This window comes from Oncorhynchus kisutch, linkage group LG22, assembly GCF_002021735.2.
Source record: "Oncorhynchus kisutch isolate 150728-3 linkage group LG22, Okis_V2, whole genome shotgun sequence".
Classification (NCBI taxonomy): Eukaryota; Metazoa; Chordata; class Actinopteri; order Salmoniformes; family Salmonidae; genus Oncorhynchus; species Oncorhynchus kisutch.
The window spans coordinates 27598055-27619891 of record NC_034195.2 but is presented as its reverse complement, the minus strand read 5'-3'; the positions used below and the strand labels follow the sequence as shown (position 1 = coordinate 27619891).

Sequence of the window (21837 nt, the reverse complement as noted above, 5' to 3'; positions counted from 1 at the left end):
CATCCAGCTCTGTATCTCCCGTGGATGGTTTATAAAGTAGTCGTGTGTGTAAAGTCCTATGTTGTGGTAGCTTTGAAAAACAGAGAGGGAACTGTGATTTGTATTAATCATAGTCCAGCTCCATAGCTTTCCCCTTATCACACGTGTGTAATTACAGGATATTTGTGCTTTAAGCACGGCTCTGTTGCCTGGAAATGGAAGAGTGGCTCCTGTGATGAACTCCCTGTTAATAGGACTACCTTTGATCTGGATGGAACATGGAGAGCTTGCAGAACGCGCAGGTTTTAATTATGAAATACATGAAAAATAGATGGCGCACTAAATGCCAGCCATGACTGCAGTGATTTGCTGTAGCAGCAAGTGTAGTGAGCTTACATCTGCTGTTGTTTTAATTCTCTCTCTCGCTCTATTTTTCTCTCTCTCTATTTCTCTCTCTCTCTCGCCCTGTCTCTCTGTCTTTCTCTCTGTCTTTCTCTCTCTCTCTTCTCCAGTGCTGCTCACAAACCTTCAGACAACTCTCACGCTGCTGCCGCTCCCTGTTTGAAGCAGCAGAGAGTGTTCAATAAGAGCAGGATATTAATTAGAGTATTGACGGCCATGTAATTCATCTCCCAGGATGTGTTATTACATGGGAGGCTTCAGAAGGCCAGTTTGCATTATTGGCCAGCTCTCTCCCTTCTGAATAATTACACACAAGTCCTTATCAGCACACACTTCCGTCCACTCTTCTGAGACCTGGGAGGACACATAAGTAACAAGAAGCTTCTCAATGGACTCAGTAGACACGTGCCTATTTGCTCAGCATTTATACTTATGGACCAGAGTTCCTCCACATGACCTACCCAATACTACAGTCGTGGCCAAAAGTTTTGATAATGACACAAATATTAATTCTCACAAAGTTTGCTGCTTCAGTGTCTTGAGATATTTTTGTCAGATGTTACTATGGAATACTGAAGTATAATTACAAGCATTTCATAAGTGTCAAAGGCTTTTATTGACAGTTACATGAAGTTGATGCAAAGAGAGTTTTTCAAGACCTCTGCCATCCGCCCTGGCATGCTGTCAATTAACTTCTAGGCCACATCCTGACTGATGGCAGCCCATTCTTGCATAATCAATGCTTGGAGTTTGTCAGAATTTGTGGGGTTTTGTTTGTCGACCCGCCTCTTGAGGGTTGACCACAAGTTCTCAATGGGATTAAGGTCTGGGGAGTTTCCTGGCTATGGACCCAAAATATCGATGTTTTGTTCCCCGAGCCACTTAGTTGTCACTTTTGCCTTATGGCAAGTTGCTCCATCATGCTGGAAAAGGCATTGTTCGTCACCAAACTTTTCCTGGATGGTTGGGAGAAGTTGCTCTCGGAGTATGTGTTGTGTTCTTGCTGGACTTTCTTGGGCACCCTGAAGCCTTCTTCACAACAATTGAACTGCTCTTCTTGAAGTTCTTGATGATCTGATAAATGGTTGATTTAGGTGCAATCTTACTGGCAGCAATATCCTTGCCTGTGAAGCCCTTTTTGTGCAAAGCAATGATGACGGCACGTGTTTCCTTGGAGGTAACCATGGTTGACAGAGGAAGAACAGTGATTCCAAGCACCACCCTCCATTTGAAGCTTCCAGTCTGTTATTCAAACTCAATCAGCATGACAGAGTGAACTCCAGCCTTGTCCTCGTCAACACTCACCCCTGTGTTAACGAGAGAATCACTGACATGATGTCAGCTGGTCCTTTTGTGGCAGGGCTGAAATGCAATGGAAATGTTTTTGGGGATTCAGTTAATTTGCATGGCAAAGAGGGACTTTGCAATTAATTGTATTTCATCTGATCACCCTTCATAACATTCTGGAGTATATGCAAATTGCCATCATACAAACTGAGGCAGCAGACTTTGTGAAAATGAATATTTGTGTCATTCTCAAAACTTTTGGCCACGAATGTAGATAAGATTGACGGTATGACATGTATGTCGTTTTGAAAAATCTTCAGTGGTTTTCTTTGCCTCCTTAATGTGTCATTTTGAAATAGGTACCTGCTAGACAGCTCTGTTAACTACTTGTCATGGGACAGATTATCAGTGCACACATCAGTTCCTTTGTGTACAACATGTTGTAGATATAGTCCTGTAGGCCTATCTTGACTTGTAAAAATTGGATGGAAAGAGTTTTGTAGGGGTAGAATTGAAGATAAAACATGTTGGACATGACAGGTGAGAAGTCCAGAGACTAGATTCTTATCAGGATTGTGACAGGTCAGTCTGATGAGCACCTCACTAGAAGCATGATATCTGTGATAGTGATATAGACCTCTGGGAAACGCAGTCTAGCAGCATGATATCTGTGATAGTGATATAGACCTCTGGGAAACACAGTCTAATAGCATGTGAACTGCTTTTGTGGTTTCCTGTAGAGATGTCTGTGTGGCGAGACATCTTTAGTGCTGCACATGCACAACAACAGCAGACCACACAGAGAAGAACCCAAAGCTTTGAAAAGGGTGATCGGAGAGCTTTATCTCCTTTGTTAGTTATTTTTCTATGCCTACTGAATAGGTTAGCCCAAGGGAGCACATTGCAAAAAATGATCTAGTATTGCAAGTTTGACATTTAATGACTGCGATATGATTAACTCCAGTATGAATAAAATATATGTATTACATTGCTACATGTGTAGGATTCAGTTAATTCTGAACTTCTGAATTAATAAGGTCTTATCCTCAGGGAACGGTTGGGTTTTCTGGGTCTCAGCTTGAACCTGGGAGAACTTCCTTCTGTAACCTTTCTGAGGTGATGCAGGAATGTGTAATCATGTTGACTTTCCTTTCCGGTTAGAATGGGAGGAGATTGGCTATAGCGAAAAGTGTATGAGCCCTTTGCTCGCTTAACTTTTCTGGCCACCGTTCAGTTCCATTCTCTCGACGATCTCAAGGTCTTCCTATTCTAGGTATTCCTGTTAAAAGGCTGAAGAATTGATTGTACTGTGTGTGTTTCACAGAAAGAAAGTACATTCTAGCAGGAACCTAGGTCAGAGGTCACAGCCTCTAACCCTCAGACTGACGGACATTCTGTTTCCTCTCTCATGTCCAGTTCTGCTCTAGACTCTCCCGAGTCATGTATAATTCACGATCCACCGGATGTTCCTCCTCCATTGTAACTCCTCCTCCACATTTACTGGATTGGTTGAGCAGTGCAGAAGAGAACCTCCCCAATATTTATTTTCTTCTCATCGAGATCAGTATGTAGTTTCAAGTGTATGTAGTATGTAGTTTCAAGTTAGTATGGGTGACCCTTGGCGCCATATAATTCGATAAATAAAAGCATACATTTACTACTGTAATGTTTGTTTGTCATAGACATTATTTTTATCCTTGCGAGGAAGTATGTTCTCCAGAATCCATGGAGTCCAACTGTGTTGTTTTGTGTGAGCCTATTAACACACCCAGTAGTGGTCAGTGCAGGCTGGTGTACAGTACAGTGCATCAGGGTGGTCTGTAAGGGCTATATTTATGGTTCAGGCTGAGATGGTATTGGGTTTCATATGTGGTTCAGGCTGGATCCCAGGGAGATTACTGAGAGCTGGGAACTGCCTGCTCAGATAGTCCAAACACAGAGAAGCCTGCCTGTGTTGTGCCCCTGGCCTCACTTTGACCAGCGCTGAGGGGCTTCCTGTATCCGCTGGCCTCCAGGGACCAGCTCTCAGAGGGGAGTTACATTACAGGCAGGATCAAAGAAAAGCATTTCAAAGCAGGAGAAACACTGTCATTTGGCTTTTCCCCTGCACCACTCAACAGAGCATCACACAGAAACATTGAACAAAATGCCAGACTTTTTTTTTTAATGAAAAGGAAGTTGTTCATTTTTAAAAGCATTTCGCTACACCTGCGATAACATCTACTAGATATGTGTATGCGACCGAATAACATTTGATTTGATTAGATTTTTTTTTTTTAAATCTTCAAGTATTTTCCTTTTCTTGAAACTGCTCACCTTTATTGTTCCTCTGAGAGTGTTAGGAAACATTACCTGGCAGTCAGCTACGGTCTTAAAGATTCACAACTTATTTACTATCATTGTAAATATTAATATTGCGTTGATGTTCTGAACCTTCCTCCACACAATGGCCTCCAACAAAATTGCCACACGATCCCTCGTTAAGTCCGGGAACGTTGCGGCAGCGTTACGGGACTGTTTGGCGACGCTCACCATTTGTTTAAGCACTCAGCTGAGGGAACCTGGGCTGCGGCTTCTCACCAATAACAATAGCGCTTATCGCTCCACTCCCTGCGGTACAATTAAAATTCTGTCAGAGTGTTCAATCTGCCTCCCAGCCATGCCTGCTGTTCCCGTGGCCCTCCTGGGCCACGTCTATTCCTCTGCCACTATGTATAATTCACGAGCCACCACACAGCTCCAAACACACAGCACTGAGGGTTCACCTGGAGACTCACAGGACCAATAAAGCAGAACTACCCTGGGGGAGAACTGTACAGGAGTCTGGCAAAAATACTGTAGAGAGAAAAGAGTCTGCAAGGACTCTATCTGGTGATCAGTGGGTCACTAATAATTTCAGATATTCAGGCTTAGAGAAATATATTAAAGAGAAATATATGGAGAAATATAGGTTTGTTTTTTTCTCCCTCTTTTTCCTCTCTTCTCTTGAAAGACAATTGTGGTGTCCTCTAAAACTAATTTGGATGTAAATCTTCTATTTGCAGATAATTCCATAGCGATGCATTGGAGTAACCTGTTGAGTTCTCTGAGTGGTTGCTTTTAGTTAAAACCAATTAGAAATGACCAGAAATAACAGCGCCTAGAGACAGAGAAGTCATTTTTCTCTTACGCCTCCCCAGATAGTTGGCCTCTCCATGGATTAAGTGTTTTAGTATATTAGGGGGCAGCTGATTAGAATCATTATGCTTTTTTAATCATTACATTTTTGCATTTATAGTTTATACCAGTATAATAAGGCTAAGTGTGTCACTGCAGAAGGGACGCTTATTGGAATTACTTTGTGTATGAAACTTAGCCTTCCTAAAGCCTGCCAAAGTTAGAACACTGCACTGATCTCCCTAATTGAGCTTTTACAGCGAATTGTGTATGGTATGTAATTATTCATTGTATTGGGAACTCAAATCAGTATATTGTACTCTTTTCTCTGTATGGAAGTAAACTACTTTGAAAGTGAATGGTATCTACAGTTTCGATGTGTATTAGATAAGAGGGCCCTAGTAATGGACTCTGGGCTTTGAGTACCTGTATCCAATAGCCCATGATTCCAGGAGAATACAGCTACTCCCTACCTGACACCAGTGTGTGGGGCCTCCTGTATCTGGGACTGCTGTGCTGGTTTGGCCTGGTCTGATCCGTGCTAGCCGTGTCCTTGTGCGTGTTGGGCGTGGAGCGTAGGCGTGCTGAGCAGAGCGGGAAGCGGACTGGAGGAAGAGTGTCTCCATGTCTCCCCAGACTGAGCAGTGAATGATGATAAGTGAGGAGCTCCAGTCAATGAATCAAGCAGCAGGAAGGCAGGGAGCAGCCAGGGGGAGAGTGTGACGTCCCCACGGGAGGGGCCTCGCATTAGGAACTTCCTCGTCTGTGTGTTTCTGGCACAGGTTAAATGAATCGCTCCCATTAGCGTGCTGAGAGGACAGCTCCATTATATGAAGGAGACTGTAACTTTGAATGTCACGGTGCAACAACCCCTGAGCGCACCGGCGTCTCCCAGGGAGGGAGGGTGACAATAACCATCCATGATAATCATTCCCTGTCAAGCTTTAAGGAACCTGAAATTATGACGTACGGCCTGTCGCGTGCCTCAGACTTCATTACAGTGCTGTCACTTTGAGCTGCAGTGCTGGAGAAGCACCACTCCGATGCCTGGCCCCAGCCCGCTCCCCTGCCCGCTTCACTCCTGTTTCAGTGGCATGTTTACAGGATGTGTGCCCCCCTGCAGATAGATGTGGTGGAGGTTAACCTCCAGCCGTCTGCACACGGTCTCCTTTCAGATTTGATGAGGGGACGATTCTCATGAGAAGAGACTGGAGAGAACATGTTGAGGAGCAGAATGTGTGCTGTGAATGTTTACCACTCTGAGGTGGAATCAGAATGATCAAAGACTTCCAGGTGACAGCTGTCCCCTCCTTCCATTGTGACAAATGGTAATCTCTACTAGAAAATTCAGTAGTCAAATGAGGGAAGTTTCATTTAACAAAATGAAACGCTAATAAAATGTATTGGCTAAAGGGAACATCAATGTAATGGCCATTGATTTGTATACACCCTACTTTGGTCTTTTAACGGCAAGCTTGTTGTGTTAGATTGTCTGTCTGCCAAGGAGAGACTCACCTACAAAGTAACCTCTGAACCTGCCATCCAGTAGAGTAGACATACACTGGCAGGCATCACCAATGTCAGTGCCCAGAGCCTAGCCCCACCCTCCCCTCCCACAGCCTGATTCACTCATTGGCTCTGTGGCCCCTTCCCCCGTGCCACCTCCAATCAGAGTGCTCTGAATGACACATAGAGGAAGTGGGCAAGCTTTCCACCCCTTCCTCCTCTCCCCTCCCCTGCCTAACAACAGGCCATTTTTCTAAGCGAGCCTGTAACTGTTTTGACAGTAATGATTTCCTCCTCTATGTCCAAGTAAATCTTTGGTGTAACGATTTTCATATCTCTTAGTGACATTGACATAATGGCTGTTTGTGATTTGAGGAGGATGGAAGACTGATAGCTGATAGGACTGAGCCGGCAGGATTCAGATGGGGCTGACATACAGTGTAGTGTAGTGCAGTGCATAGTAGTGCAGTGCATTGTAGGGTAGTGTAGTGTAGGGTAGTGTAGTGTAGGCTAGTGTAATGTAGTGTAGTAAAATTAAGTGTACGGTAGTTTAGTGTAAGGTAGTGAGGTATAATGTTGGGTAGTGTAGTGTAGTGTAATGTAATGTAATATTGTAGTGTAGTATAATGTAGTATAATGTAGGGTAGTGTAATGTAATGTAGTGCAGTATAATGTAGTGTAGTATAATATAATGTAGTTTAGTGCAATATAATGTAGTGTAGTAAGGTAGTGTAGTATAGTATAATGTAGTGTAATGTAATGTAATTTAATGTAGTGTAATATAGGGTAGTGTAGGTTAGTGTAGTATTAATGTTGTGTAGGGTAGTATAATGTACAGTAGGTAGTATAATGTAGTGTACTGCCATGTATTGTAGTATAATGTAGTGTATGGTAGTGTAGTGTAATATAATATAGTGCAGTGTAATATAATATAATATAATGGAGTTTAGTGTACTTTCATGTAGTATAGGGTAGTGTAGTATAATGTTGTGTAGGGAAGTATAATGTTGTGTAGTGTACTGTAGTGTAGTATAATGTAATCTAGTGTAGTGTAGTGTAATATAAAGCTTCCTTCACTCATGCTGCCAAAAATACCTTTGTAAAACTGACTATCCTACTGATCCTTGACTTCGGCGATTTACAAAATAGCCTCCAACACTCTACTCAGCAAATTGGATGTAGTGCCATCCGTTTTGTCACCAAAGCCCAAAATACTACCCACCACTAGAACCTGTATGCTCTCGTTGGCTGGCCCTCGCTTCATATTCGTCTCCAAACCCACTGGCTCCAGGTCATCTATAAGTCTTTGCTAGGTAAAGCCCCGCCTTATCTCAGTTCACTGGTCACCATAGCAGCACCCATCCGTAGCACGCGCTCCAGCAGATATATTTCACTGGTCATCCCCAAAGCCAACTCCTACTTTTGCCATCTTTCCTTCCAGTTCTCTGCTGTCAATGACTGGAACCGATTGCAAAAATCACTGAAGCTTGAGTCTTATATCTCCCTCACTAACTTTAAACATCAGCTGTCAGAGCAGCTTACCGATCATTGCACCTGTACACAGCCCATCTGTAAATAGCCCATCCAACTACCTCATCATTGTTTTACCACTATGGCCTATTTGTTGCCTTACCTCCCTAATCTTACTACATTTGCACACACTGTATATAGATCTTTCTATTGTGTTATTGACTGTACGTTTGTTTATCCCATGTATAACTCTGTGTTGTTTGTGTCGCACTGATTTGCTTCATCTTGGCCAGGTTGTAAATGAGGTTGTAAATGAGAACTTGTTCTCAACTGGCCTACCTGGTTAAATAAAGGTGAAATAAAACATGTTTTTAAATTATGAGGTATAGGGTAGTGTAGTATAATGTAATGTTGTTTAGTGTAATGTAATATAATGTGATGTAGTATAATGTAGTGTAGGGTAATATAATGTAGTGTAATGTAGTGTAGTATAATGCAGTGTAGTGTAGTATAATGTAGTGCATTGTAAATTAATGTAGTGTAGTATAATGTTCTGTATTATAATGTAGTGCAGTGTAATATAATGTAGTGTAGTATAATGTAGTAGTGTAATATAGTGTAGTATATTGTTGTGTAGTATAATGTAGTGTTGTGTAATGTTGTGTAGTATAATGTGGTGTAGTATAGTGTGGTGTAGTATAGTGTAGTGTAATGTAGTGTAGTATAATGTAGTGTACAAGTAATATAATGTAGTGTAGTGTAATGTAATGTATTGTAGTGCAGTATAATGTAGTGTAGAGTAATATAATGTAGTGTAGTATAATGTAGTGCCATATAATTTAGTGTAGTGTAGCAAAGTGTAAAATAATGTAGTGTAGTTTAATGTAATGTAGTATGATGTTGTGTAGTATAATTTTGTGTAATATAATGTAGTGTAATGTAGTGTAGAGGACTGTAGGGTAGTGTAATGTAGAGTAATATAGTGTAATGTTTTATAATGTAGCATATTGTAGTCTAGTATAATGTAGTATTGTATAATGTAGTTTAGTATAATGTAATGTAGTCTAATGTAGTATAATGTAGTGTAGTATAATTAAGCAATAAGACATGAGGGGGCGTGGTTTATGGCCAATATACTACAGCTAAGGGCTGTTCTTATGCACGACTTAAAGCGGAGTGCCTGGATATTGCCTATATACCACAAACCCCTGAGGTGCCGTATTGCTATTATAAACTGGTTGCCAACATAATTAGAGCAGTTAAAATACATGTTTGGTGATACCCGTGATATGCATTCTGATATACCACTGCTGTCAGCCAATCAGCATTCAGGGCTCGACCCACCCAGTTTATAATGTGGAGTAGCGTAGGGTAGTATAATGTATTGTAGTGTAGTATAGGATAGTGTAATGTAGGTGTGTAATGTATGATGTAGTGTAGTGTAGGGTAGTACTGTAAAATGTAGGGTAGTATAATGTAGTGTAGTGTGGTATGTTTTAGTGCAATTCTTTCAAACTTTTTGACCCGCGACCCCTAAAAAGGAGTGTCAAAGCTCCCAACTCCCGTGCTCGCAAAAGCACCAATGTTATGCAAATGTAGCCTGTCAATACAGCCATAAACGGTGATGCATTTTCTGAATGCAATATATAGAAATTACCTCTGTTTTACACCTGCATTTTGAGCTGAAAGTAATTTATGTTAGCAACCAATATCAACTACGGATATGTCATTTCTCTGAAGTCCAGATCAAGCAGGATCATATAGCCTACCTGTATACAGCAGAGGTTGGAAAGCATGGTCTATCTGTATCCTTTTTCTACCTCACAAATATCATAACAAATTCATCAGAATATAGTCAGACATATATCCAGTAGCGACCCAGACTAGGCATATCTGAAATGTGAAAATTATCAATTCAATTGCCAGTTTCTGGCAAAGATGCATCTGTAGCAGATTGCTAAACTGTATTTTATTTGGATAATATAAACATACTGTTCTTGGCAGGCAGAACTGGATAAAATGAAACCAGTGCTTTTCGGTCACTAATCTGGATATGGGCTCACCTGCCTTTGCAAACCAATGCTGATGAACAGTCAAGCCACACAACTTTTTGGCTCTGAAGCACAGATGAGATGTTTATTGAGAGAATAATTTTGTGCAATAACATAGGACTATGTTAATAACCAGATAGATTAGGCAAAGGTATACAGATAAAATACAAATTGTATATGTAGCCTATTAAAATATGTATATTCATCATTCAGTTTCGAACTCGCGACCCCCCAAAATCTTATCGCGAGCCCCCAGTTTGAGAACCACTTGTGCAGTGTAAGGAGAAACAGGGAGAGCAGGGATTAAGTCACACGGACCACTACTAGTTGCTGGACCTCAGCCATATTCAGAGAATTAGGAACTGAAAGAGAACAAAATCTGCTCTTACTGGACTTCTTAGTTTCAATCCCCTTATCTAAGGGTTCACAATGTTCATTCTTTAGTTGTATCTGGTCTATTGCTTTTTCTGGGGGAAGCAAAATGTTGAGATACATTTCAGACTTTTACGGAACAGCGAGCTGATTTAATATTGTGATCTAATGGAAAGAATGTGACTCAGCCATGCTTTTTCCACCAATTTCCTTACATTCGAAGTGTGAAATTGTGTTGTGCATTTTCATTGAAATAGCTAGAGTACAACTCATGCTTTAGTATCGTATGTCTAACAATAACCAGAGCCCGATTTACAAAGTCTCAAAATGTCTGTTTTATGTGTCTATAATAGAGTTTGTAAGATCTGAAGAGAAGCCAGGAAAAAGCCCCTGATACTGTATATCCCCAACATGAAACCAGAGAGGTTCCTTACATGGTGTTAGAGGTCTAAGTCTGGCTGCTCTTACAACACCTTGACGCTACTACTCCCTCATGGCCTCTGAGGCTAACACTGAATACCCTTAGTTGATTGAGACCTGGAATTAAAGGAGGATTACCAATTGTTTATTATTCTTGTGTAATGACTCAGTTGGACAATTACTTTGGCCGTGAGCACTGGAACAATGCTATAGCCTGATCACAGAGACATGGCCTCTAGGTTGCTGTTTCCCCTCTCTCTTTCTGCTCAATGGACCTGATATCCAATGTGTGTCTGTGTACAGAGAGTTGACAAGCTTACAGTATTTGTTTTCCCCCTCGTTGCTCTTTGACTCGTTTCCCCTCAAACATGTCTGAAACATTGTTATCTCCGGCCAGTTGCCGGAGAATTATTGAATCATGTCAGCCCGCCATCCCCTGAGTTTCAGATGCAAGCTGTAGAAAAATTAGCCATTGCTTCCGCATGACAAGTGGGATCTATTAGTGTTCTTTCGCCCTGCAAAGCATGAGCATCGGAGCCCGCTGGGGCCCATGGTTGGCTGTGCGCTGGCCCTCGTCGGACTCTCAGGGCATTAGGCCCACGCTGCAGACGAGAGGGGCTGCAGCCGGAGACAAATCTGGAGCCAGGGAGGCTCATACGATGAGTTGACACCCGAAGGGGGGAAGGCTGAGGACTGCCAGTACCGCTCCCTCTCTGCCTCACCCTCAGAAACACAGGTCTGACTCAGAGTGAAGTCACAGCGCCGCCGTCCTGTCTTCCGCTCTGGGGAACAGACTTACTCATGTACAGACTATAGGCCCTGTGAGGTCACACATGGGGGCATTACAGTGTTTGTGCAGATTTATATTCTAGAAAAAAATACAAAATAAATCATGATCTGGATGCTGTCCGTGGGGTTTGAGCAACCTTGCCAGGGTTGTTGCTATGCGTTTTTCAGTAGGAGGGCTGTAGGTGGGCCAGTCACACCACTGCCCTGAGCCTGCATGGGACCTCTATAATCTCTGTGACCTAGCCAAGAGACAGGAGAACCACAGGGCCACAGCAGCACAGTCACATAGCAACACAGCCATGTGGCGTTAGGTGTTATTAGGTGTAACGGAGTTAAGAACGTAACATAAGCTCACTCCACAGCTAGCTTGAAACGTTGCGGATGGAGCGATCCAAGAGGTACCTTTTGGGTGGCTTTAACCATTAGAACGTTGTTAAGAAGGGCGGTCACATGTGTGGCGAAGCAGAGGATCACTGGTTCGAGCCCAGTATTGGGCAGTGGAGGAAGCTGAGCTTTTAGCAGCACACTGACCCCCGTTATATAGGCACAGGGATATTGTATGACTGTCCTCAATGTTCAGATTTAATGTGGTTCTAACAAGTCTGTTTCCCTTTATTTTTCAGGTATTTCAGTAACAAAGAAGACACATACCTGTGAGTACAAACCATCTGATTCCACTTCTGGTTTGAAATTAATACCAAAATGATTGAAATATGGACATTAGCCCACATTATTGCAAAACTATGGAATACAACAACATAACATATTAGCTACTGGCCTGCTTTTATAAAACCACCTATTTTCAAATCAGACACAGCAGTATACCTTATACTTAGGATGAAAAGAGATTCAATGATTGTGTTTTTATATTACTACTGTATGTACTGTAATATTCTCATCACACATTGACCTCCAACAGCAACATGACCTCGTACTTTGACATTTTCCCAAGTCAACTTTTCTTTATTATTGCAATTCTTCATTATTTCCTATCTGTGTGCAGAACTGGAGAGAATATTTTAATAACGGCAGAGAGGATATTGAAATGATATGTAGTCATATGACTGTCTGAAATCATGCTCTGATATCCCAGCCAGACAGTTTGCTGAAGCTCCTCTTTGTTCTCTGCAAGGCTTGCAACTTAAAAAAATACAAGGATGTGGTTTGTTTGAAACCTTTAGAGGCTGGGTTAACTACAAGTGCTGTGCATTTCTGAAAGAGAGATGCTATCAGAGAAATACAGAGATACAGGAATGGTTTGTGACACAGCATGGTGCTATGAATGCTATGTAAATGCCAACAGTAGGCAATCTCAGAGATTCTCTGCCTCTTACCTGAAGCCACACAATATTTATGTTGAAAAATGATGGTTTCCTAGAGAACTGTTCAGTTGAAGACTGTAGATATGACATAAATGTATACAAAAACATAAATGCATCTAAAAACTGTAGTGTGTGTGTGTGTTTTGTGTGTGTGTGTGTGTGTGTGTGTGTGTGTGCGTGCGCGCGCATGTTTCCATCTGTGTGTGTATATGTGGGAGAGTCGCGCTCTGAAGGTTATACTCTCACTCTGTTCATCACGATGAAACTTGTGGAGAGGGAAGACCGTAGGGATACTCTGTAAAAGTGGACTGACTGTCTCAGGGTTAGATCACTCCCTGTAAAACACAAAAAAAGTGGTCTTTGGCCTGCACTAGCTGGTCCTCTAGCCAGCCCTACCTGAGTGAAGCAGTCACATAAATTCTGTCTCTGAAAATAACGTTAAGGTCAGGTAGATGTTTATGTTAAGCTATTTGCCTGGCCAGAGGGATGAATGGAGTGTTTGTTTGAAGTGTGTGTGTTTGATATTCAACCTCTTCTCCTCTGTAAGGTAAAACAGAGTCCTTTGACCATTTATCCGATAACCCACTGCTGTCTTAATTAGACCAGAGCTAAGCACCTCTACACCGGAAGGGGCCTCAAATCAAAGAGCATGATTTAGGAGTCTGGGTTCAAAGCCCTGGGCAGAGACTGGACTGCACACTTTCATTTCAATTAGAAATATTCAAATCTGATCCGTGTCAAGAAATCAAAGTAAAGCGCTTTAACAAGTCGCTGATTGATATGCAGTGCAGTCAGGAAGAGGCGATAGTCCTGAGTCAAAAGATGTGTATGCACAGGGAATGATTCAAAGGACAGTTAATGGTCACGGACACTGTGATGGAAGATCTGGTGGATTAGAAGAGGAGCTCTAGTACTTCTGGCTGGAGTAGTCATAATGAGGTGGATATAGAGTAGCTCCACCCAACATGGTGGTTTAAGGCTGGCTATACTAGGGCACTATTTATGTCTCTCCAGCTACAACTACACCCTGACTACCATCACTTCAGTCAGACTGGGCTCTCCTATTGCGTCTCCTGCAGGGCCAGACTGGCCAGTGTTGAGTGTCTCTGTGGTCTCAGCTGAGCAGACTCAGGGAGAAACCTCCCTCCCCATCCATTCAGCCCAGAGAGCCCAAAGACAGAGCCCATCCCTCTATCTTATCTCTCTCCTCTTTTCCTGCCTGAGTGATCAAACCCCTGGAAGCTCCCTGCCAGACCGCCACGCCAGCCAGTCCCATCATCAATATAAATTACAGGGGCAGCTGTTCACTGGCAGACGTTCCTCTCCTCCACTTTCCTCCTCCATTTACATTTAGATTTTACATTTTAGTCATTTAGCAGATGCTCTTATCCAAAACGAATTCTCCTCTCTCCTATACGTCTGGGCACTCCACCCTATGAAGTGAAGTATTTTGGATGGTAATGGACATTTCATGTGCTGCTGACCATCATAGTCTCTCAGCATTCAGACTGTAAAAGAATGAGAGTAAATGTACAGGCCTGGGCTAGAGCCTCTACCTCCATCCACCATTTGGGGTGGTCCAACTCCAGCAGGCCATATAACTTTAACCATAAAGCTATAATTCTCAGTAAGGAATCAAGTATGGTTTTCTGTACATTTTCGCTGACAGCTTTATAGAGAATGTGTTTATTTGGTCCTACTGCAAGGCAGAGTGGGCTGTAGAAGGGCCCAAAAATTGTGAAGTTTGGCAGCTGTATTTATACTCATGATAAACAATAACAGTGCCTTCAGAAATCCAACACAACACATCACTGAGTACCACTCTTCATATTTTCAAGCATGGTGGTGGCTGCATCATGTCATGGGTATGCTTGTCATCGGCAAGGACAATGGAGTATTTTAGAATAAAAATAATTTGAATAAAGCTAAGCACATGTAAAATCCTAGAGAAGAACCTAGTTCAGTCTGCTTTCCAACAGACACTGGGAGACAAATTCAACTTTCAGCAGGACAATAAGGAGTTGCTTACCAAGACGATATGGAATGTTCTTGAGTGGCATAGTTACAGTTTTGACTTACATCGGCTTGAAAATCAATGGCAAACTTGAAAATGTCTGTCTATCATTGTTTCAACAACCAACTGGACAGAGCTTGAAGATTTTTTTAAAAGAATAGTGTGCAAATATTGTACAATCCAGGTGTGCAAAGTTCTTATACTTACCCAGAAATATATATATATATATATATATATATATATATATAGCTGTAATGGCTGTCAAATGTGGTTCTAACATATATTGACTCAGGGGATTGAATACGTACAGTTAAAGTCGGAAGTTTACAAACACTTAGGTTGGAGTCATTAAGACTCGTTTTTCAACCACTCCACAAATTACTTGTTAGCAAACTATAGTTTTGGCAAGTCGGTTAGGACATCTACTTTGTGCATGACACAAGTACGTTTTCCAACAATTGTTTACAGACAGATTATTTCACTTACAATTCAATGTATCACAATTCCAGTGGTTCAGAAGTTTACATACACTGAGTTGAATGTGTCTTTAAACAGCTTGGAAAAGGATGTCATGGCTTTAGAAGCTTCTGATAGGCTAATTGGCATCATTTGAGTCAATTAGATGTGTACCTGTGGATGTACAGTGCCTTGCGAAAGTATTCGGCCCCCTTGAACTTTGCGACCTTTTGCCACATTTCAGGCTTCAAACATAAAGATATAAAACTGTATTTTTTGTGAAGAATCAACAACAAGTGGGACACAATCATGAAGTGGAACGACATTTATTGGATATTTCAAACTTTTTTAACAAATCAAAAACTGAAAAATTGGGCGTGCAAAATTATTCAGCCCCCTTAAGTTAATACTTTGTAGCGCCACCTTTTGCTGCGATTACAGCTGTAAGTCGCTTGGGGTATGTCTCTATCAGTTTTGCACATCGAGAGACTGACATTTTTTCCCATTCCTTTTTGCAAAACAGCTCGAGCTCAGTGAGGTTGGATGGAGAGCATTTGTGAACAGCAGTTTTCAGTTCTTTCCACAGATTCTCGATTGGATTCAGGTCTGGACTTTGACTTGGCCATTCTAACACCTGGATATGTTTATTTTTGAACCATTCCATTGTAGATTTTGCTTTATGTTTTGGATCATTGTCTTGTTGGAAGACAAATCTCCGTCCCAGTCTCAGGTCTTTTGCAGACTCCATCAGGTTTTCTTCCAGAATGGTCCTGTATTTGGCTCCATCCATCTTCCCATCAATTTTAACCATCTTCCCTGTCCCTGCTGAAGAAAAGCAGGCCCAAACCATGATGCTGCCACCACCATGTTTGACAGTGGGGATGGTGTGATGAGCTGTGTTGCTTTTACGCCAAACATAACATTTTGCATTGTTGCCAAAAAGTTCAATTTTGGTTTCATCTGACCAGAGCACCTTCTTCCACATGTTTGGTGTGTCTCCCAGGTGGCTTGTGGCAAACTTTAAACAACACTTTTTATGCATATCTTTAAGAAATGGCTTTCTTCTTGCCACTCTTCCATAAAGGCCAGATTTGTACAATATACGACTGATTGTTGTCCTATGGACAGAGTCTCTCACCTCAGCTGTAGATCTCTGCAGTTCATCCAGAGTGATCATGGGCCTCTTGGCTGCATCTCTGATCAGTCTTCTCCTTGTATGAGCTGAAAGTTTATAGGGCCGGCCAGGTCTTGGTAGATTTGCAGTGGTCTGATACTCCTTCCATTTCAATATTATCGCTTGCACAGTGCTCCTTGGGATGTTTAAAGCTTGGTAAATCTTTTTGTATCCAAATCCGGCTTTAAACTTCTTCACAACAGTATCTCGGACCTGCGTGGTGTGTTCCTTGTTCTTCATGATGCTCTCTGTGCTTTTAACGGACCTCTGAGACTATCACAGTGCAGGTGCATTTATACGGAGACTTGATTACACACAGGTTGATTGTATTTATCATCATTAGTCATTTAGGTCAACATTGGATCATTCAGAGATCCTCACTGAACTTCTGGAGAGAGTTTGCTGCACTGAAAGTAAAGGGGCTGAATAATTTTGCACGCCCAATTTTTCAGTTTTTGATTTGTTAAAAAAGTTTGAAATATCCAATAAATGTCGTTCCTCTTCATGATTGTGTCCCACTTGTTGTTGATTCTTCACAAAAAAATACAGTTTTATATCTTTATGTTTGAAGCCTGAAATGTGGCAAAAGGTCGCAAAGTTCAATGGGGCCGAATACTTTCGCAAGGCACTGTATTTCAAGGCCTACCTTCAAACTAAGTGCCTTTTTGCTTGACATCATTTGAAAATCAAAAGAAAAAAAATTGTAGACCTCCACACGTCGTATTCATCCACGCTCATCTGTACAAACAATAGTACGCAGGTATAAACACCATGGGACCGCGCAGCCATCATACCGCTCAGGTAGGAGACGCGTTCTGTTTCCTAGAGATGAATGTACTTTGGTGCGAGCAACAGCAAAGGACCTTGTGAAGATGCTGGAGGAAACAGGTACAAAAGTATCTATATCCACAGTTAAACAAGTCCTATATTGACATAACCTGATAGGGCGCTCAGCAAGGAAGAAGCCACTGCTCCAACACCACTATAAAAATGCCAGACTACGGTTTGCAACTGCACATGGGGACGAAGATTGTACTTTTTGGAGAAATGTCCTCTGGTCTGATGAAACAAAAATGGAACTGTTTGGCAATAATGACCATCGTTATGTTTGGAGGACAAAAGGGGAGGCTTGCAAGCCGAAGAACACCATCCCAACCATGAAGCACGGGGGTGGCAGCATCATGTTGTGGGGGTGCTTTGCTGCAGGAGGGACTGGTGCACTTCACAAAATAGATGAGGATGGAAAATTATGTGGATTTATTGAAGCAACTTCTCAAGACATCAGTCAGGAAGTTAAAGCTTAGTGGAAAATGGGTCTTCCAAATGGACAATGACCCCAAGCATACTTCCAAAGTTGTGTCAAAATGGCTTAATGACAACAAAGTCAAGGTATTGGAGTGGCCCTCACAAAGCCCTGACCTCAATCCCATAGAACATTTCTGGGCAGACCTGAAAAAGCGTGTGCGAGCAAGGAGACATACAAACCTGACTCAGTTACACTAGCTCTGTCAGGAGGAATGGACCGGAATTCATTGTGGGAAGCTTGTGGAAGGCTACCCGAAAAGTTTGACCCAAGTTAAACCTAGGGGGCAGTATTTTTGTTTTTGGCTAAAAAACGTACCCATTTGAAACTGCCTATTTCTCAGCCCCAGAATCTAGAATATGCATATAATTGTCAGATTAGGATAGAAAACACTCTAAAGTTCCTAAAACTGTAAAAAAATATATTGTCTGTTAGTATTACAGAACTGATATTGCAGGCGAAAGCCTGAGGAAAATCCAATCAGGAACTGCCTCTTATTTTGAAACCTCTCTGTTCCTATGCATGCCTATCCTCCATGTAACGGGAAATCAACCGGGTTCCTTTTTCTATGGCTTCCCTAAGGTGTCAACAGTCTTTAGACATAGTTTCAGGCTTTTATTTTGAAAAAATTAGCGTGAAGGATCACATTGCATAAGTGGATAGGTGGGGGCTCTCAGAGTGAGTTTTGCGCAAAGAGTAAAGTCGCCATTGTTCCTCCCGCTGTTATTGAAAAACCTACACACTCGGTTGATATATTATCGAATATATATTTTTTAACTAACCTGAAGATTGATTATAAAAAACGTTTGACATGTTTCTGTGTCTGCGTTGTCATGACCGCTCTTTCCTGTGGATTTCTGAACATAACGCGACAAACAAACGTCAGTATTTTGGGTATAAAAATAATCTTTATGGCACAAAAGGAACATTTGTTGTGTAACTAGGAGTCTCGTGAGTGAAAACATCCGAAGATCATCAAAGGTAAACACATTTTTTGATTGCTTTTCTGATTTTCGTGACCTAGCTACATAATGCTTAGTGTACATAATGTTATGTTACGCTATCGATAAACTTACACAAACGCTTGGATTGCTTTCGCTGTAAAGCATAATTAAAAAATCTGACACGACAGGTGGATTAACAAAAGGCTAAACTGTGTTTTCCTAAATTACACTTGTGATTTCATGAATATGAATATCTTTTAGTAATATTATTTGACTGTGGCGCTATGCTATTCAGCGGTTGCTGATGACAATTATCCCGCTACCGGGAAGAGTAGCGTCAACAAGTTTTAAACAATTTAAAAGCAGTGCTACCAAATACTAATTAACTGTATGTAAGCTTCTAACCCACTGGGAATGTGAGGAAAGAAACAAAAGCTGAAATAAATCTACTATTATTCTGACATTTCACATTCTTAAAATAAAGTGGGGTCCTAACTGACCTAAGACAATGACTTTTTGCTAGGACTGAATGTCAGGAATTGTGAAAAACGAGTTCAAATGTATTTGGCTAAGGTGTATGTAAACTTCCGACTTCAACTGTATGTAATCAAGATATATTCGTGTTTATTTAGGTTTTTTTACACGTTAGAATTTTTCTCCCACTATTTTGTTTAGATCGTGTACAAAAAAATGACTTAAATCCATTTTTTATCCCACCAACTCAACAAAATGTGGGAAAATGAACTGTAAATGTTGAGATATTCAAAAGCAAAAGTGGTTTACAGAAGTGGTTTAAAAATAAGTAGTGAAAGTCAATGTATATTATTTGCAGTTAATTTGGTGGCCAATTAAACATATATTTACTGTAGCCTATAATATTGGCATTAAAATGAAACCTGAGGAGGACCTGAGGAGCGCCACCAGCTACCATATTTTCTCACAACCTCCAGAAGAGAGTCCTATTGTCTACCTGTGAGTTGAGTAAGTTTGTGTTAAAATGTTTTGAGGGAGAGGGTGTAGACCTGTGGATCAGGTGGACCAGCTGATTACACAGACAGATAAGCTTTCTCACCTCTAATCTCTCATCAGAAGACTGAAGCAGACCTGAAAATCTGTAATCAGATCTACACTGAACAAAAATATTTTGTAAAGTGTAAATACATTGTAAAGTGTTGGTGCCATGTGAAGTGAGCAGAAATTTTCCATACGCACAAAAAATGTATTTCTCTCAGATGTTGTACACCAAGTTGTTTACATCCCTGTTAGTGAGTATTTCTTCTTTGCCAATATAATCCATCAACCTGACATCTATCAAGAAGCTGATTAAACAGCATGCCGTTTTGTCACAGATGTCTCAAGTTTTGAGGGAGTGTGCAATTGGCATGCTGACTGCAGGAATGTCCACCAGAGCTGTTTCCAAAGAATTTAATGTTCATTTCTCTACCATAAGCCGCAGACCACGTGTATGGCGCAGACCACGTCTGTGGCGTCATGTAGACGAGCGGTTTGCTGATGTCAACATTGTGAACAGAGTGCCCCATGTTGGCGGTGGGGTTATGGTATGGGCAGGCATAAGCTACGGACAATGAACACAAATGCATTTTATGGCAATTTGAATCCACAGAGATACTGTGATGAGATCCTGAGGCACATTGTCGTACCATTCATCTGCCGTCATCACCTTTCAGCGTGATACTCTAGCAAGGATCTGTACACAGTTCCCGGAAGCTGAAAATATCCCAGTTCTTCCATGGCCTGCATACTCACCAGACATGTCACAAATTGGGCATGTTTGGGATGCCTTGGATCGACGTGTACGATAGACTGTTCCAGTTCCCGCCAATATCCATAAACTTTGCACAACCATTGAAGAGGAGTGGGACAACATTCCACAGTCCACAATCAACATCCTGATCAACACTATGCGAAGGAGATGTGTCACGCTGCATGAGGCAAATGTTGGTCACAGCAGATACTGACTAGTTTTCTAAACCACACCCCTACCTTTTTTTAAAGGTATCTGGGACCAACAGGCACAAGATCTTCCAACAAGGCACCTGCAAGATCCCAAACTTTTCTGGGGGGAATGACCCTAGCCCTCACCCTCCGATCCAACAGGTCCCAGTGTAACGTTAATTTCTTTGTCGATAAACGCAAATCCTACCATCACCCCTGGTGAGACAAAACCGCGACTCGCCAGTGAAGAGCACTTTTTGCCAGTCCTGTCTGGTCCAGTGATGGTGGGTTTGGTGCCCATAGGTGACGTTTTTGCCGGTGATGTCTGGTAAGGACCTGCCTTACAACAGGCCTAAGTCCAGCCTCTCTCATTCTATTGCGGACAGTCTGAGCACTGATGGAGGGATTGTGCTTTCCAGGTGTAACTCGGGCAGTTGTTGTTGCCATCCTGTACCTGTCCCGCAGGTGTGATGTTCAGATGTACCGATCCTGTGCAGGTGTTGTTACACGTGGTCTGCCACTGTCTCCTTGTAGCACTGTCTTTGGTGTGTCACAGTACAGACATCGCAATTTATTGCCCTGGACACATCTGATGTCCTCATGCCTCCTTGCAGCATGCCTAAGGCACGTGCACGCAGATGAGCAGGGACCCTGGGCATCTTTCATTTTGGTATTTTTCAGAGTCAGTAGAAAGGCCTCTTTAGTGTCCTAAGTTTTCATAACTGTGATCTTAATTGTTGCTGTTAGTTTCTTAACGACTGTTCCACAGATGCATGTTCATGAATTGTTTTTTGAGCAGTGTATATACTGAACAAAAATATAAACGCAACATGCAACAATTTCAAAGATTTTGCTGAGTTACAAATCATAAACTCACAAAAAAAGTATGGTTCATTGAACAAGCATGGGAAACAGTGTTTAAACCATTTACAATGAAGATCTGTGAAGTTATTTGGATTTTTTATCTTCGAAAGACAGGGTCCTGAAAAAGGGACATGACTTTTTTTGTGAGTTTATGATTTGTAACTCAGCAAAATCTTTGAAATTGTTGCCTGTTGCGTTTATATTTTTGTTCAGTATATACACTGCTCAAAAAATAAAGGGAACCCTAAAATAACACATCCTAGATCTGAATGAATGAAATATTCTTATTAAATACTTTTTTCTTTACATAGTTGAATGTGCTGACAACAAAATCACACAAAAATGATCAATGGAAATGAAATTTATCAACCC

At 41.6% G+C, this 21837-nt stretch overlaps 1 protein-coding gene across 1 annotated transcript in view; it reads left to right on the top strand.

Annotated features, from left to right (window-relative positions):
• Window positions 1–21837, top strand: part of roraa (RAR-related orphan receptor A, paralog a) — a 306708-nt gene that overhangs the window by 173050 nt on the left and 111821 nt on the right. The window contains exon 3 of the mRNA XM_031801701.1: window positions 12056–12085. Coding sequence (XP_031657561.1) covers window positions 12056–12085 — 30 coding nt within the window. The remainder of the gene's footprint in view (window positions 1–12055; window positions 12086–21837) is intronic.